This window comes from Eubalaena glacialis, chromosome 15 (assembly GCF_028564815.1).
Source record: "Eubalaena glacialis isolate mEubGla1 chromosome 15, mEubGla1.1.hap2.+ XY, whole genome shotgun sequence".
Taxonomy (NCBI): domain Eukaryota; kingdom Metazoa; phylum Chordata; class Mammalia; order Artiodactyla; family Balaenidae; genus Eubalaena; species Eubalaena glacialis.
This window is the reverse complement of record NC_083730.1, coordinates 18,788,746-18,807,622: the sequence shown is the minus strand read 5'-3', so window position 1 is coordinate 18,807,622 and position 18,877 is coordinate 18,788,746. Positions and strand designations below refer to the sequence as shown.

Below are 18,877 nucleotides of genomic sequence, written 5' to 3'. Positions count from 1 at the left end.
TCTATTTCCTGTCTCTATAGATCTGCCTATTCTGGACATTTTATGTAAATGGAATCATTTAGTATGTGATCTTTTGTGATTGGCTTTTTTCACTCAGCATAATATTTTCAAGGTTCATCCATGTTGTAGCATGTATCAATATTTCATTTCTTTTAATGGCCAAATGGTATTCCATTGTATAGGTATACTGCATTTTATTTGTCTGCTGAACAGTTGATGGGCATTTGGGTTGTTTTTACTTTTGACCATAGTGAATAATGCTGCTTTGAACATTTGTGTGTGAGTTTTTGTGTGGACATATGTTTTCGTTGCTCTTAGGTATTCACCTAGGCATGGAATTGCTAGAACTGAAAAAATGATCCACACACTTGGATGACATGTCAAGGCTAGGGATACAGTTTGGAAAGTGACTGGAAATGAGTGTTGTAGAACGTGATATGCCTTCAGGATTGATAGCAAACTAAATATGAGTCAGCAGTGTAGTGACAAGGAGAGCAAAATCCCACCACATTTTATGGGAATTATTACAAGCACTAAGACTTACTTGTAAGATCTTAGAAACCATTCTTTTACTGAATTGTTTGCATGGATTTCACTAGAATGTTATATTTATTTAAATTCAAGTAAGAGGGATAAAGCGGGGAGAGGAGACTGACTAGGAGAGAAATACATCCTTTGAAAGATTTTAAGAGAATTGGACTATTTACCCAGGGGAAAAGAAGGCTGAATAAAAAGTGCCTCGGTTATTGTCTTTTGATTCATATGGAGGGCCTTCTTAATGTACTTTATAGCAGTCATTTATGCCTGTGAAGGACCAATAAGAATTCATGTAACATACAGAGTGGGGAGGGCACAAAATACCTTCTCTTGAGGTCATGGTGTCTTCCCTTCTTTTGTTAGGAAAGGATTCAAAACTGTAGCTAGAACTTTTGCCATCCATATCTTGGTCTCCTTTTACCTGTGGAAAACGGCAGCCTGGCCCAACATGGTGGCAATAAAATATCTGAGAGATATTGCAGAAGCAGTAGTTTAGTGAGAACCTGGACAGATGGTGAGAAGAGTAAAGGAGGGAACCTGTTAATGCAGGTATTGTCTACAGTATACAGTGTTTGAATGCTTCGACTACCTATAAAGCTGTAATTGCAGAGAATAAAACTACAATTGCAGAGAATAGTATAATACATGGCATTAATGAAAGAAGTGAAACATTATGGTAAGAGCTCAGATGTTGCAGGTGCGCGAAGTTGGCTTCACTCTTGGCTACTGTAGTGTCTAGCTGTGTGACTTTTGGCAGTTTTTAACCATTTGGTGCCTAAGTCTTGCCATGTTTCAAATAGGATCAACTACACAAGGTTGTGGTAAGGATTCTATGAAGGAATGTGTATTAAGCAGTTATCACAGCGCTTGTACATAGTAAGCATTTAGTGAATGAATGTAATTGTAGCATCTCAGGTAGTAGAAAGAAAAAAAAAGCTAAAGGGGGGAAAAAAAGAAGTGCCTTTTGTTGGCTGACTATAGAGCTAGGAGCCTCAAAGTCCCAGATTGGAACATTGATGTTAGTGTTTACTCTTAAGAACTGACACATCACATCATTTTATTCTAAACATCACACCTTGCCACTGATAACTTGATAACCATCAATTTTGAACTGTGGTCTTTGATGATGGATGGTTTTTTGAATATGTTGAACAGATTATCTTATATATCTTTGTACTGATTATGTGTGAAATGTTTATTAGTTAATAACTATGACAAATTTTTATGAGATATGGTGAGATATAGATAAAAGGTATAAATATAACAATATGCCATATTTTTATTTTTCCTCCAGTTATATTAATACTTATTGTGTGAAGCCTCCAACTTTGTTCCTTCTCAAAATTGCTTTGGCTATTTGGTGTCTTTTATGGTTCCACACAAATTTTATCATGGTTTTTTCTATTTTTCTATTTCTGAAAAACACCATTGGAATTTTGATAGGATTGCATTGACTCTGTAGATTGCTTTGGGTAGTATGGACCTTTTAATAACATTAATTCTTCCAACCCAAGAACATGTGATATCTTTCCAGTTATTTTTTTCTTCTTCCATTTCTTTCATTAGTGTCTTATAATTTTCAGAATACAGGTGTTTCACCTCCTTGGTTAAATTTATTTCTAAGTAATTTATTCTTTTTGATGCTATTGTAAGTGGGATTGCTTTCTTAATTTCTCTGTCAGATATCTTGTTGTTATAGAAACAACTGATTTTTGTATGTTTATTTTGTATCCTGCAACTTTTCTGAATTTGTTCATCAGTTCTGACAGTCTTTTCGTGGAGTCTTTAGGATTTTCTACATATAAGATCATGTCACCTACAAACAGAGACAATTTTACTTCTTCCTTTTCAATTTGGATGCTTTGTTTGTTTATTTTTTTGCCCAATTGCTCTGGCTAAGACTTCCAGTATTATGTTGATTAGAAATGTCAAGAGTAGCTATCTTTGTCTTGTTCTTGATCTTAGAGAAAAGGCTGTTAGCTTTTTACTGTTGAATATGATGTTATCTGTGGGCTTGTTGTATATGGCCTTTATTATGTTGGGGTACATTCCTTCTATACCCAATTTGTTGAGAGTTTTTAATCATGAAGGGATATTGAGTTTTGTCAAATGCTTTTATTGCCTCTATTGAGATGATTATGTGATTTTTATACTTCATTCAATTATTTTTGTTCATTTTTCTAGATTTTGGTGGGAGTACAGTCAGTTCTAGTTACTCTATTATGACTGAAAATGGGATTTTCTAGCAAAGCCATGTACATTGAAAATAAAACTAACAATTGGTAAATTTGATTTTCTTGGGAGAAATTAAAGAATTGACCAAGAGCATTATTTTTTTTTTTCCAGTGGAGGAACACAGAGTCTCTGTATAGAAATGGGGTTGGATGTATGAGAAAATTTTGGATGTATGAGAAAACATTCTAGGCCTGTTCTAACCGTAAACAATGACTGTATTTTTCTTTTAATTATAACTATGCAAAATATGGCTAAAGCGATTTTGATTCTTTGCAAAATGGGTATCATGAAAGGGGCTTTAAAGGTATTAATCATATTCTGTTTTTTTAAACTGGGTATTGAGTATGTGGTTATGTATTTTTTTATGTCTTGTACATGTGTTACAAATATTATTTGTATGTATTAAATGTTTAAGAAAGATATCCTGAAATTACTTAAGGCCTTGAAGTAACCTGAAATGATAGCATGCAGTTTGGTACAGAGTAGATGAATTTGGGGGTTGATTGCTAGACTGTTTTAGAATAGTGGGTATTAAGCCATCCTTTCATAAGGCACTATGGCACTAAATCATTAGCCTGTGAAGGTCAATCTGGTTCCTGATAGTTAACATTGATATCAGCTTTTGGTAGGGTACCTGTTCTCTATTTTTTGTGTTTGGGGATGTCGGTCTAGAGACTCTAAATGTACTTTCAAATCATGCAAGGTATTATTTTAAAAATAGGTGAGGTTAAATTATTTTATATACTAATTCACATTCTTAACCTGATTTCTCAGTGTATTGGAGCTTAGTGCTAACCACTGCCCTGCTTTAAATCCTGGTTCCATCATTCTCTGCGTGATATTGGGCAAGGAATGTCACCTCTTGGTTTTCCACTTTTGACTTTAGAACTACGTGGTGGGATGATTGTGTGCATTAAATTGGTGGGAGTCAGTGTTTTGCAGCTCTTAGTTTTTGGTGTTCTGAGCAGTTCTTCTCAAATCTGTATCTGTATATTGTACTGAATATTTAACAGGATTCCTAAAAATGATTACTTAAAAAAATTTGGTACTAATATCAACATATTTGTGTATTTCTAGGTTAATCCTCGAGCACTGTTGTTTGGTCACACAGCTTCAATCACCTGTTTATCTAAAGCTTGTGCTTCTAGTGACAAACAGTATATTGTGAGCGCATCCGAGAGTGGGTAAGTATTTTCTTATTCACTTTTCTCCTCGTAAGTCTGTATTGCAAATAGGACCACTGTATTAGTAAGTAGGGAATTTTTTTTTTTTCTTTTGGCGTGTCTTTTAAATAAATGCCTCAGTTGTTTCAACATAAAGATATTTGAAATATGGTTTTCAAAATGAATTTTATCTTTATTAATGATTTTTGTAATACTTTGTATTTTATTGTAATTTATGATTATGTTTTTGCCTTGCTTTTGAGAAACTCAGAATACCATAAAATTTAAAGAATGGTCATTAATCCCCAAGGCATTTTTACTGAGTTGGCCGACAACTCTGAGAGTTTTAAAAAACCTCAGTGATGCTAGGCTAGCATAAATTTGGAAGATGAAGCCATGCAAAAGTTTAAACAGTTATATTGATGTACATTAATGTACTAATATGGCTACATGTATTCCTAAGGCTCAGAATAGAGCTTGCTTTTGGAGAGGTAGGTCATTGAACAGTATTTGTAGGGTCTAGAGTGTGGGGAATTAAAAGAAAAAACTTTTAGAGTGTTTAGAAAATTGTATATTTACACAATATGTTATTGAAGGGAGTTGGGGATCTGGAAGAGAATTATTTAAGAACTTGTCCCTTCCACTCCTCATAATTTATGAATCTAAAAAGAACCTTGTGTAACTGAAAGGCAGCAGCAGGTGAAAATATAGTATCTTTTGGCCAATTAAAGGATAATTCATATTAGAGTGAATATTCTAAATAGATCGGGTGAATTTCTTTTGAAAAATTTATACCATATGAGGTATAGAAAAAGGCATCTTAAAGAATACCCTAATATCAGGATCATTACATTTTATAAATGTTGTCTTCTGTTAAATAAATCTTAAGTTTATTTCTTTAAAATACAAGGCATATTGACATTTCTAATTTCGAATGTTGTATCTTTAGTGTGAGATAAAGCTTTTTTCTTTTGGTATGTGTGCAATAAAACTTCTGCAATAAATATGGAATCAAAACTGGAATATTATATTTAATTTGCAAAGATTTGAAATTCAGTTGACCTTAAGTTTTGCTTTTTGCAGTGCTAAGTTTTCTAGTAGGTTGATAACCGATGGAAAATTGCAGTGGTTTAAATTGAAAGTTTATTTCTAGTTTTTGTCACTTGCCCTTCATATATCACTTAGGGCTGTGCTCTGCTTCATAATTCTCCTTACTTTGAGGCTGAGGGTGAAGGAGCAGCCTCTATCTGGAACAGAGGCAGAGGAGGAGAGTTCTGGAGGGTCTCATATCAGTTCTGGCCAGAACTACTCACAAGACTCCACCAACTAAAAGGGAGCCAGGAGGTGCAGTCCTCCCAGGTGCCCAGAAAGAATGTGGATCAAGGTGGGGGTAGTTAGGTTGGAGGGGAGTTTAGGATGGTGGGTGGGAGGAGCAGAATTTTTGATGAACGGCAATAATGACTATATACTATCAATACTTTTTCGGAAATGTGTCAGTTTTAATGGAAGATTAATTTTAAACCACTGTGACAGAGTTGAACAGTGCTTTCAAAACTCAGATTTAAAGTCAGCTGTTATCTTATTTTACAGAGAGATGTGCCTCTGGGACGTGAATGATGGCAGATGTATTGAATTTACAAAATTAGCTTGCACACATACTGGCATACAGGTTAGTATCAATTTCTGTAACTGGCCAAGTCAGCACAATTTATTATAGGTGTACAATTGAAAAAATGTTTTTAAAACATTGAGTCTATATTTTTATATGAGAAGTGGGTGGGGATGGCTAATAGGACAGGAAGACTAGAATTAGAATAGTAAAAGTGTTGTTCATAAGACAGTGTAGTGGGGGAGGAAAACAAAGAAGAGGAGACTAATGTGGAAAGACGTAAGGTAAGCCGTTGTCACCGCCGCTTCTGCTCTCTCTGACTATCCCGGTTACCCAGGTGAGAGCCCCTTTACTGGTTGGGTAAGTGTTCTAGATCCTGAATAATGGAATTCTCTCTTGCTAAAGCCTTTGTGATCCCACTCATGATTGACACAATCCACTTTGGGGATGATGCCCTTTTCCTTGCTTGTGCAGTTGGTTCTTGAGTTCGTGTTTTGACTTCACAACTCTGTAAAAGAAAGGACCATTTCATATGCCTGGCTTACGCAGGAATTTGCACAGGAATTTATAGCTTCTCACTTACATTCCTGGTATTCTTCCGTATTCTTTCATAATTGTCAAATTCTTTGTGCTTCAAATTACTCATCATTTGCTGTGTTGAGTGTTGGGAAATTACAATGTATATAGAAAATGTGATTTATGTTCTCAATGGGGAAGAAGAGGGAAGAGAAGAGAAGAGAACTCACATTTATAGCAAATATTATATAGGTGTTTCTTGTATGTTTTCTCATTTAGTCCTCCCCACATCCTTACAAATTAGGTAGGAGTATATCCTTTTATGTATAAGGAAGCTGATAGCCGGAGTGATTAAATGACTTGCCCCAGTCTCACAGTGAGTCATTCCTGGCACTAGGATCCCAAATCAGCTTTATCTGACTCTAGGGACTGTGTTCTTTCTGTTATATCATACTGCCTCCCTTAAAACAAACAAGTAAAATCATTTGTTGAGAAAGAAAACCTTCTGTGCTAACACAAATTAGAAAAGCAAAGGAAAATTTTCACAGATGGTTAGTGTGATATAAATCTTTAGTGACTACTTATTGCCCTGGCAAAGTCCTTTTAAAAATTGCTTCTTCAATGCTGTTACAGCATATACTTTTTATTTAAAGGGCCTGTATTATTTATTTTTTATCATATGAAGAATCATCAAGATTTGTAAAGAGAGAAGGGATAATAAAATCATTTAGATTCATTGACTTTATAGATAATTTAATTGGAAAATTATATATAAGTATCAAACTCATTGGATATAAATATTTTAACTGTTGTATAATTTTATGATTTAAAAACTTGGTTTATATTTTAGGCAAAATTATCTTTATTCAATATATTTTCAGTGCCTACTATTTATCAGATCCTGTATTAGGCCTTCTGTATTTAGATTGGCAGCCATCTCTAAGTAGAAGATGCTTTTTGGCATTTACTAGCGTGTGTGACAGTTGTTTCCTGCGTGATCCTCACCCTCTCAGGTTCAGAAGCAGGTTTTAAAAAAAAATTTGTTTATTTATTTATTTTTGGCTGCGTTGGGTCTTCGTTGCTGCGCACGGGCTTTCTCTAGTTGCGGCGAGCGGGGGTTACTCTTCGTTGTGGTGCGCGGGCTTCTCATTACGGTGGCTTCTCTTGTTGCGGAGCACGGGCTCTAGGCATGTGGGCTTCAGTAGTTGTGTCTCGTGGGCTCAGTAGTTGTGGCTCACGGGCTCTAGAGCACAAGCTCAATAGTTGTGGCGCACGGGCTTAGTTACTCCGTGGCATGTGGGATCTTCCTGGACCAGGGCTTGAACCCATGTCCCCTGCACTAGCAGGCAGATTCTTAACCACAGCGCCACCAGGGAAGTTCCCAGGTTGTTTTTATATATGTAGAAATGATGAACCTTGATGGCATTGGCACTTAACTGAAATCACAAGGAAGTGCCAACTTATTAAATTATCACATGGGGGCATCCCTTTTTAATATTTGGAAAACCTATTTCTCCATTAGAGACACCTTTTTTGCCGATATCAAAGTGTCTTGGAAGCTAAATCAGCGTTCGGAAGATGGTTTGAGAATATAACTTTCAAGCAAAAGTGAGAGGCATTTAGTCAGGCAGATCTAATAAAATATCCCTGCCCTCAGGACAGAGCTCTTCTCTAGTGACTGCAGTGCACATGTCTTTCCTGGCTAGTGCTGAGTGAGCACTGACAAAGTTTGCTTACATGCACCCATCCCTTTCTCCTTCACACATCCTCCCCTTCTGTGGATCAAGGCTACCTATGGTCACATTATTATATGCATGCGAGAGCCTGGCAGTCCCTGGGAGCCCAGATCGTGTGTTAGGGATCAACCTGAGATCTAGAGGTCCCCCCATGATAGTCTGCATTTTATTAGGCCCCTCTCTGGGGTTTAGTGGTGCTACCTTGCACTTAGTTAATGTGCTCCATGCTCAGTGTTTACGTTTAAGAAGTTGTGCCCCTTGTGCAGGGGACTTCATAGTTGAGAAAAGATTGTCTTCCTTCACATGCAGCGTTGAGCTCTGAGCAGTGGATGGATGAGTGTGGGAGCAGACTGGACCTGGGTTTCTTACTTATCTCCCCAGTTGTGGAGTGGTTACAGCATTGCCCCTTGTGCGGTGTCTAGCTTGCCCTCACGTGATTTGTATAAGGTCCAATCCCTTGGAAAGTAGTAGTCTGGTTATTAGATGTCTTTACCTTCTAAAAATCCTTTAGGAGGATCATTCCACTAAGAGAATCACTTTTTTTTTTTTTCTTTTGAGGCTAAGGGAAGACAGAACCTTTGATAAGTTGTTGGTCTTAGAGTCATTCTTTCTCTGCTCTTTGCTTGATGGAAACTCATCTTATCCTTTTGAGTTATTGTTGGCATGAGTAACACCATCGTATTGGTTCTTCCTCTATTTTTCTTCCACAAAGTATAAATGTGAACTATGAGAATGGTTTATAACGGTTGTTTCACACTCTAATCTACAATAGCACACTTAGATTACTCAGAATTTACTTCTGATTATATTTGAACAGACTCATCCTTGCTTCTAAATTTTATTTGGTCATAACTAGTAATTATAAACCTATACTCACTGATTCTCATTCATCTCAAACTCATTATTTTTGTGACCCACGTGAGCTACGCTTTTGCTTTGATTTGTGAAGCTGATTTTATTCAGGTGTTTTATTAATTCATTCAACAGCCCTGTTTTAGACGCTACAGGAGGACAAAAAAGAATTATCATGAATTCTCCTCCCAAATAGTTCAGAAAGGAAGATAAGATGTTAGGAAGAAAATAATTTTGTTAGATATTTTGAAATATTAATGTAACTTGATGTCTGCACATGTGTAGACATGTGCAGATGCATGTAATATGTACCATATGGTATACGTCTGGAAATATTACTGGAGAAATTGAGCATCATAATAAGCTTGGTGAATCCATGTGAATCAAGTATCTCAAGTAAAGAACATTTAAAAATCTTTTTCCTTTTAGTTCTACCAGTTCTCTGTTGGAAATCAGAGAGAGGGAAGGCTTCTATGCCATGGCCATTATCCCGAAATCCTCGTGGTGGATGCCACCAGCCTTGAGGTGCTGTACTCCTTAGTATCAAAGATCTCTCCAGATTGGATTAGCTCCATGAGTATTATTCGATCCCACCGAACACAAGGTCAGTGTGCCCTTTAGGAATTTCTACACTATGACTTAATGGTTAGTTTACTGTAGAGTTGTACGATGTGTCGCATATTAATATACTTTGTTATATTTTATTCTTAGGTTTAAGAAATAACTACTCTCATGATTTATGGTCTGTCTCTACCTTCATAAAGGAGTCTTTGATTTATTTAAGATTTAAAGTGTTACATTATCTCCATTCCATGGACTAGATCACTAGTTTCTGGCTGTCTTAGAGTGTGTCAGTGATTTTCTGAAGTGGAAGAAGAATATCTTAACCCCTTGGAGGTATGGTGGGAGGAACTGTAGTTTATCTGTGTATTTCTTGGGCCCGGTTTTGTCACTTGCTGAAGAGGCATAGGGGTGTTTCCATTTTTTGTGGAGATGATGAAAAGGGAGGGGATTACACACAATTAAATTTAATGAAAGTTCCTGGTAAGTGCTTGGTGCGTAGTTGATGCTCAGCAAATACAAGTATGTTTTCTTCATTTCCACTGAAACCTTTCAGTAACAATTGTGAGAACGAAAGTAAAATTGTTCAGGAAAAGAACAGTAATTAATACTGAACATGTATATTCCTATATGTCTCTTTTGGAGCATTTTTTTCCTCCCAAATGCCTCATGGTTGTGTGCTCTTCTGTAAAGGCTGACCTGTAATTAGCACCACTGCCACCGCCGTGAGACTTCATTTACTGAGTGCTCACAGTATCGGGTGCATGCTGAGCATTTACATATGGTAACAGTTCTCACAGCACCCAGTGGGATAGGTACAGTTGTCTTAGGATGTGTGGATGCGGAGATGGGTGAAGTTTAGCATGGTGGAGTCTTTACTTAAGATCACAGAGCAAGTTTGTGGCTTACTGGTGCCCAGATGGACCCCAGAGCGGTTACTTTACCACTGTGTTACACCACCTCCATTGGTGAACTGCCTTCAGTTTCGTGGGAGCTTTCCTTTATTACCTCTTATGGTTGGAAATCAGCACATAGCTTTTTATTTGACAGCCATTCAGCAGATATTTATTGAGTGCCTACTGTCTTTTAGGTATGAAGGATTGAACTACTGAAGGGACTCAAATTTTAGTAAGGGAGGTTGATATACAAACAAATGGCAGTTCAGCGTGTGAAATGTGACGAGATAGAGAAATAACACAGAGGCTAGAATTAGTGAAGGCAGTGAAGGGGCTTTGAGGGCAAGTAGGAAGGCTGCCCAGCTTAGATGAAGTCTCTAAAAATAGTTTGTACATAGGTACAAAAAACATTATCTAGGTGTGTGTGGGAAATATCCACATGTGAAATATACATGTACACACTGGTCTGAATAGGATAGAATGTAACTTTAATGGAAAATTTTGTGCTGTGCATGCATTTCTAAGTGTTGTCAGTTTATAAAGTTGCTAACATACACAATTTTTAATCTGCTTTACCCTATTCTAGTGTGTAGATATTTGAGAATTTTAGATATATTGGTATGTTGCACTTTTACAGTAATTGACAGACTTGTGAGTAGTTGTTCTAGCTTCTTTGTACAGAGATTGTGGAATTGTAATCAGTGCATTTCAGTGCTTTACCTTGCCTATGGAGCCAGGCAGTACAAATAAAGTTTATATTGAAATGTAGCAAACACCGTTTTTTAAATAACAGTAATAACTAATTTTTATTGATGTGTTGAGGGCTATACCTGTGGTGTGTCTTAATTCTCATAACAGACCATTAAGGTAGGTAGTGTCATTACTTTATTCATTTACATTTGCTTACAGATAAGCAAACTGAATTTAGGATAGGTTAGTTAAGTTATGCACAGTTCACTGGTTAATTAGTGAAGAAAATGTGATTTCAACGCATACTCCCTCACTCTGGAGCCTGCATTAGACTACTATCTAACGCCCCTCCTCTCAGAGTTCACGAATATTACCGTGGTGCTGTGACTGCTCCCTCACCCGAAGCTGATGAATTTAGGTTTTATGTCATGTCTTTCTCTTGATCATGGCCTGTGGAGGGTGTGGTGTGCAATAAGGTGGCGGGCAAGGGAGGTGGGAAAAGGGGAAATGTGTGCCCTGAAGAAAGAAAGTGACTGTGCTCCCCCATGACGAATAACTAAAAGTGAACTTTGAAGAATAAAAGTTGTGTGTTTGATTTTTAGTTTTTTAAATTCTTAAAAACTTTTTTTAAGAAGTTATTTCTTAGCATAGTAATCAAGAATATTTGAAATTATTAAAACTCGTAAGTTAGAAATAAATCAAGCAGCTAAAAAAACCTTTTCCTTGAACTCCAAAGTTTTGATCATCTTCATTAACCTGTTTTGAAATCTGTTTTCTGTTATTTCATACAATATAGAATTAGGTTTTCATGCTAATTGTAAAACATGCTATTATTTAATTTCATTAAAGCAAACCACATAAGGGAATCCCCATAAGGTTAACAGCTGATCTTTCAGCAGAAACTCTGCAAGCCAGAAGGGAGTGGCAGGACACATTTAAAGTGATGAAGGAGAAGAAACTACAGCCAGGATTACTCTACCCAGCAAGGATCTCATTCAGATTTGATGGAGAAATTAAAATCTTTACAGACAAGCAAAAGCTAAGAGAATTGAGCACCACCAAACCAGCTTTACAACAAATGCTAAAGGAACTTTTCTAGGCAGGAAACACAAGAGAAGGAAAAGACCTACAATAATAAACCCAAAACAATTAAGAAAATGGTAATAGGAACATACATATCGATAATTACCTTAAATGTAAGTGGATTAAATGCTCCAACCAAAAGACATAGATTAACTGAATGGATACAAAAACAAGACCTGTATATATGCTGTCTACAAGAGACCCACTTCAGACCTAGGGACACATACAGACTGAAAGTGAGGGGATGGAAAAAGATATTCCATGCAAATGGAAATCAAAAGAAAGCTGGAGTAGCAATTCCCATATCAGACAAAATAGACTTTAAAACAAAGACTATTACAAGAGACAAAGGACACTACATAATGGTCAAGGGATCCATCCAAGAAGAAGATATAACAATTGTAAATATTTATGCACCCAACATAGGAGCACCTCCATACAAAAGGCAAATGCTAACAGCCATAAAAGGGGAAATCGACAGTAACACAATCATAGTAGGGGACTTTAACACCCCACTTTCACCAATGGACAGATCATCCAAAATGAAAATAAATAAGGAAACACAAGCTTTAAATGATACATTAAACAAGATGGACTTAATTGATATTTATAGGACATTCCACCCAAAACCAACAGAATACATATTCTTCTCAAGTGCTCATGGAACATTCTCCAGGATAGATCATATCTTGGGTCACAAATCAAGCCTTGATAAATTTAAGAAAATTGAGATCGTATCAAGTATCTTTTCTGACCACAACGCTATGAGACTAGATATCTATTACAGGAAAACATCTGTAAGAAATACAAACACATGGAGACTAAACAACACACTACTTAATAAGCAAGAGATCGCTGAAGAAATCAAAGAGGAAATCAGAAAATACACAGAAACAAATGACAATGAAAACACAATGACCCAAAACCTATGGGATGCAGCAAAAGCAGTTCTAAGAGGGAAGTTTATAGCAATACAATCCTACCTTAAGAGACAAGAAACATCTCAAATAAGCAATCTAACCTTACACCTAAAGCAATTAGAGAAAGAAGAACAAAAAACCCCAAAGCTAGCAGAAGGAAAGAAATCATAAAGATCAGATCAGAAATAAATGAAAAAGAAATGAAGGAAACGATAGCAAAGATCAATAAAACTAAAAGCTGGTTCTTTGAGAAGATAAACAAAATTGATAAACCATTAGCCAGACTTATCAAGAAAAAAAGGGAGAAGACTCAAATCAATAGAATTAGAAATGAAAAAGGAGAAGTAACAACTGACACTGCAGAAATACAAAGGATCATGAGAGATTACTATAAGCAGCTATATGCCAATAAAATGGACAACCTGGAAGAAATGGACAAATTCTTAGAAATGCACAACCTTCCGAGACTGAACCAGGAAGAAATAGAAAATATGAACAGACCAATCACAAGCACTGAAATTGAAACTGTGATTAAAAATCTTCCAACAAACAAAAGCCCAGGACCAGATGGCTACACAAGCGAATTCTATCAAACATTTAGAGAAGAGCTAACACCTGTCCTTCTCAAACTCTGCCAAAATATAGCAGAGGGAGGAACACTCCCAAACTCATTCTACGAGGCCACCATCACTCTGATACCAAAACCAGACAAAGATGTCACAAAGAAAGAAAACTACAGGCCAATATCACTGATGAACATAGATGCAAAAATCCTCAACAAAATACTAGCAAACAGAATCCAACAGCACATTAAAAGGATCATACACTATGATCAAGTGGGGTTTATCCCAGGAATGCAAGGCTTCTTCAATATACGCAAATCAATCAACGTGATACACCATATTAACAAACTGAAGGAGAAAAACCATATGATCATCTCAATAGATGCAGAGAAAGCTTTCGACAAAATTCAACACTCATTTATGATAAAAACCCTCCAGAAAGTAGGCATAGAGGGACCTTTCCTCAACATGATAAAGGCCATATATGATAAACCCACAGCCAACATCGTCCTCAATGGTGAAAAACTGAAACCATTTCCACTAAGATCAGGAACAAGACAAGGTTGCCCACTGTCACCACTATTATTCAACATAGTTTTGGAAGTTTTAGCCACAGCACTCAGAGAAGAAAAAGAAATAAAAGGAATCCAAATCGGAAAAGAAGAAGTAAAGCTGTCACTGTTTGCAGATGACATGATACTATACATAGAGAATCCTAAAGATGCTACCAGAAAACTACTAGAGCTAATCAATGAATTTGGTAAAGTAGCAGGATACAAAATTAATGCACAGAACTCTCTTGCATTCCTATACACTAATGATGAAAAATCTGAAATTGAAATTAAGAAAACACTCCCATTTACCATTGCAACAAAAAGAATAAAATATCTAGGAATAAACCTACTTAAGGAGACAAAAGACCTGTATGCAGAAAATTATAAGACATTGATGAAAGAAATTAAAGATGATACAAATAGATGGAGAGATATACCATGTTCTTGGATTGGAATAATCAACATTGTGAAAATGACTATACTACCCAAAGCAATCTACAGATTCAATGCAATCCCTATCAAACTACCACTGGCATTTTTCACAGAACTACAAGAAAAAATTTCACAATTTGTATGGAAACATAAAAGACCTCGAATAGCCAAAGCAATCTTGAGAACGAAAAACGGAGCTGGAGGAATCAGGCGCCCTGACTTCAGACTATACTACAAAGCTACAGTAATCAAGACAGTATGGTACTGGCACAGAAACAGAAATATAGATCAGTGGAACAAGGTAGAAAGCCCAGAGATAAACCCACCCACATATGGTCACCTTATCTTTGATAAAGGAGGCAAGAATATACAGTGGAGAAAAGACAGCCTCTTCAATAAGTGGTGCTGGGAAAACTGGACAGCTACATGTAAAAGAATGAAATTAGAACACTCCCTAACACCGTACACAAAAATAAACTCAAAATGGATTAAAGACCTAAATGTAAGGCCAGACACCATGAAACTCTTAGAGGAAAACATAGGCAGAACACTCTATGACATAAATCACAGCAAGATTCTTTTTGACCCACCTCCTAGAGAAATGGAAATAAAAACAAAAATAAACAAATGGGACCTAAGAAACTTTAAAGCTTTTGCACAGCAAAGGAAACCATAAACAAGATGAAAAGACAACCCTCAGAATGGGAGAAAATATTTGCAAATGAAGCAACGGACAAAGCGTTATTCTCCAAAACATACAAGCAACTCATGCAGCTCAATATCAAAAAAACAACCCAATCCCAAAATGGGCAGAGGACCTAAATAGACATTTCTCCAAAAAAGATACACAGATTGCCAAAAAGCACATGAAAGAATGCTCAACATCATTAATCATTAGAGAAATGCAAATGAAAACTACAATGAGATATCATCTCACACCGGTCAGAATGGCCATCATCAAAAAATGTACAAACAATAAATGCTGGAGAGGGTGGAGAAAAGGGAACCCTCTTGCACTGTTGGTGAGAATGTAAATTGATACAGCCACTATGGAGAACAGTATGGACGTTCCTTAAAAAACTAAAAATAGAACTACCATATGACCCAGCAATCCCACTACTGGGCATATACCCTGAGAAAACCATAATTCAAAAAGAGTCATGTACCAAAATGTTCATTGCAGCTCTATTTACAATAGCCAGGACATGGAAGCAACCGAAGTGTCCATCAACAGATGAATGGATAAAGAAGATGTGGCACATATATACAATGGAATATTACTCAGCCATAAAAAGGAACAAAACTGAGTTATTTGTAGTGAGGTGGATGGACCTAGAATCTGTCATACAGAGTGAAGTAAGTCAGAAAGAGAAAAACAAATACCGTATGCTAACACATATATATGGAATCTAAAAAAAAATGGTCAGAAGAACCTAGGGGCAAGATGGGAATAAAGATGCAGACCTACTAGAGAATGGACTTGAGGATATGGGGAGGGGGAAGGGTAAGCTGGGACAAAGTGAGAGAGTGGCATGGACATATATACACTACCAAACGTAAAATAGATAGCTAGGGGGAAGCAGCCGCATGGCACAGGGAGATCAGCTCGGTGCTTTGTGACCACCTAGAGGGGTGGGATAGGGAGGGTGGGAGGGAGGGTGATGCAAAAAAAAAAAAAAAGAAAAAGCAAACCATGGTCCATGTCACTGTTGTATCCATATTATTGTTTAGAAAGAAAGCATGTTGTGCTTGTAACTGGCTTCTTCTTCCTTCTCGGTGTAGAGGATACCGTGGTGGCGCTCTCAGTGACGGGCATCTTGAAGGTGTGGATTGTTACCTTGGAAATAAGTGGCCTGCAGGTGAGACAAATGAGGCTGGAAGTGAGTTCTCTGTTTCTGTTCTTATGGAGTCTTACGTTTTAGTCATGATAGGCCCCTTCTCTTTTTTACTTAAAGAGGAAGGAAAAAGCTATTCTTCTCAATAGTCTTATTGACATAGTATAGAAGAGTCCCCTAGTATGCTCTCTCTGTACGTGAATTATTTTTTTCCCCTTTTGAGGATAGATACCTGCCTTATCAAGGATGCAAAGCAGAGAAACATACTGTACAGGATCTGAAGTAGAGAAACACAGAAGAGGATTTTCCTCAACTGCTTCTGTTTAAATTTGCAGTTAAAAGGTAGTTTGCTTGAGGGGAAAAAAAAAAAGCAAACCACCACAAAGAGGATACAAAGCAAGTTTTAGTCCTCTGAGTTCTTTGGACTTGAATTCCTTGTTACTTTTTATCAATAAGAAAGGCAGATCAATTTTCTGGCAATATAGATACTAATCTCTTCAGTTAGGGAATTTTTAGACATTGAATCTGGGAGAAAGTGCAGGAATTGATGAGTTTTTTTTTTAACCTACAAGCACATGTAACTATAAAAATTAGGATTGACTCAAATTTTTATCGTCTGTCATTTCCAGTGATGACACTCTGACTCTCATTAGTATTTTAATCTTAAGTAGCTTTGTAGCAAAGATGTTGTACCCAGATGATTTTAGAGTATATCTTTGCTGCTTTTTACTACCTTGGTTCTCACGTGAGGAGCTAAATTGATGAACATATCAAGAGATGCCTTTATTTTGTTTCCTTTTTCATTGTGTGATAATTTTAACTGACGACCCAGCCAATCCTAAAGTTTTACAGATCTTTCTCTTTTCAGGATACTGAGCCAATATTTGAAGAGGAGTCCAAACCAATTTATTGTCAGAATTGCCAAAGCATCTCTTTTTGTGCATTCACACAGAGGTCGCTTCTGGTTGTGTGCTCCAAGTATTGGAGGGTAAGATAACTACATAAGTAAGAAATTGTATTTTTGCCCTTCATGATATTGGTTTATCAGAGTTCCAAAGATAATTGTAAGGCGGAGCTTGGTGTGAGAATATTTGAAACATTTGGTCTGATTTTGATATCATATTTTGAGGTATGGAATTTGGCTCTATATAGTTGTCTTTTTTGTTTTGGTTCATAGAATGATTCAGTTAATGGTTGTTAGTTCTATTGATCTTAATTTCTGCCTTTTGCTACCATATTTTTCATTGTCTTGTCAGTACAGCATGGGCAATGGTGGTGAGTTTTCTGCAAGTTGGCTGTATCTTTGTAGGTTGTTATTATCCCAATTGCCATTCTTTTCTGACATTTTGGAGTTGGCAAGGTCTTCTTCTGTCACTAAAGAGCTAATGATGGAAGGTATATATTACTTCCACATTGCCAGACTTTAATATTTCCATAATAGAAAAAGAACCATCAAGTTTTGATCACTTGCTCTGTGCCTAGCATATTTTTCAAAGCTTTCCATGTATTATTTGGAAATAACTCTCCGAGGGGTGGTATATTAGTTATCTAATCCTGTGTAACAAATTACTTCAAAAGTTAGTCACTTAAAACAACAAATATGAATCATCTGTTTTTGGTCAGGAATTTGGGTTTCTGTGGGTCAGGAATCTGGGCATGGCTTGGCTGGGTACCTCTGGCCCAGAGTCTCTCACAGTCTGTGATGAAGGTTTCGACCGGGATGACTACCTCATCCCAAGGCTCACCTAGGAGAGGGTCTGCTTCCAAACTTACTCACCAGGTGGTTGACAGGCCTCAGGTCCTACTGACTGTTGGCTGGAGACCTTAGTTCTTTGCCATGAGGACCTCTCCATTAGGACAGCTCACAACACAGGAGCTGTCCTTCCTCAGAATAAGTGAGCAAGAGGGACTTCCCTGGTGGTCCAGTGGTTAAGACTTCATGCTCCCAATTCAGGGGCACAGCTTCAATCCGTGGTCGGGGAACTAAGATGCCAAACATGCTGCACAACGTGGCAAAAAAAAAAAAAAAGTGAGCAAGAGAAGGTGTAGCCAAGACCCACCTAATCTCAGAGCTGAGATCCCATTACCTCTGCCACATTCAGTTCTCTAGAAACAGTCACAAAATGCCGCCTATACTCAAGGGAGAGGATTACGTGAGGTTCCTAATACTACCAGGAGTCAGTGATCGATGGGGCCATTTTAGAGGCCACCTGCCACAGCAGGAATTGTGGCTTTGCCCATTTTGCAGATGAGGCAACTGAGGCGTAGGGGGGATAAGTAACTTGGCTAAGATTATACAAGTGGTGGTGGTTGTACAAGTGACTAAGGTTATACAACTCAGGCAGCCTGACTGCAGCAGCTGCTCTCATTACTACTGTGCTATCCTGTCTCAGAGTGGACAGCCTGACCATATGAATGTTGTTTGGGAATAAGATTAGAGAAGAAAAGCTAGCAGCTACTTCGTTGTAGTAGGCCATATGGGAGCCTTCCTTTGTCTTAAAACTTAAAACACATCCAAATAGAAGTAAAACAAAGTACAAGAGGATGCAGTGAAAAATATACACGCTTTTCCCCCGGGGTACTTCCCTTCCCCTCCCCAGAGGCAGTAGCTAATACCGGTTTCTTGTGTGCCCATTGTAAGCATTTTATAATCATGTGAGATCAGCCTTCTCTTAAGTGCACACACAAGAGTGAA

The 18,877-nt window shown here is 37.2% G+C and overlaps 1 protein-coding gene across 4 annotated transcripts in view; it reads left to right on the top strand.

The window, feature by feature from the left end:
* Window positions 1-18,877, top strand: part of WDR7 (WD repeat domain 7) — a 370,109-nt gene that overhangs the window by 21,217 nt on the left and 330,015 nt on the right. For all 4 annotated transcript variants that reach the window (XM_061169470.1, XM_061169471.1, XM_061169468.1 and 1 more), the window contains 5 exons: window positions 3,850-3,956; window positions 5,526-5,604; window positions 9,078-9,252; window positions 16,130-16,206; window positions 17,051-17,170. In XM_061169470.1, the coding sequence (XP_061025453.1) occupies window positions 3,850-3,956; window positions 5,526-5,604; window positions 9,078-9,252; window positions 16,130-16,206; window positions 17,051-17,170 (558 nt within the window). The remainder of the gene's footprint in view (window positions 1-3,849; window positions 3,957-5,525; window positions 5,605-9,077; window positions 9,253-16,129; window positions 16,207-17,050; window positions 17,171-18,877) is intronic.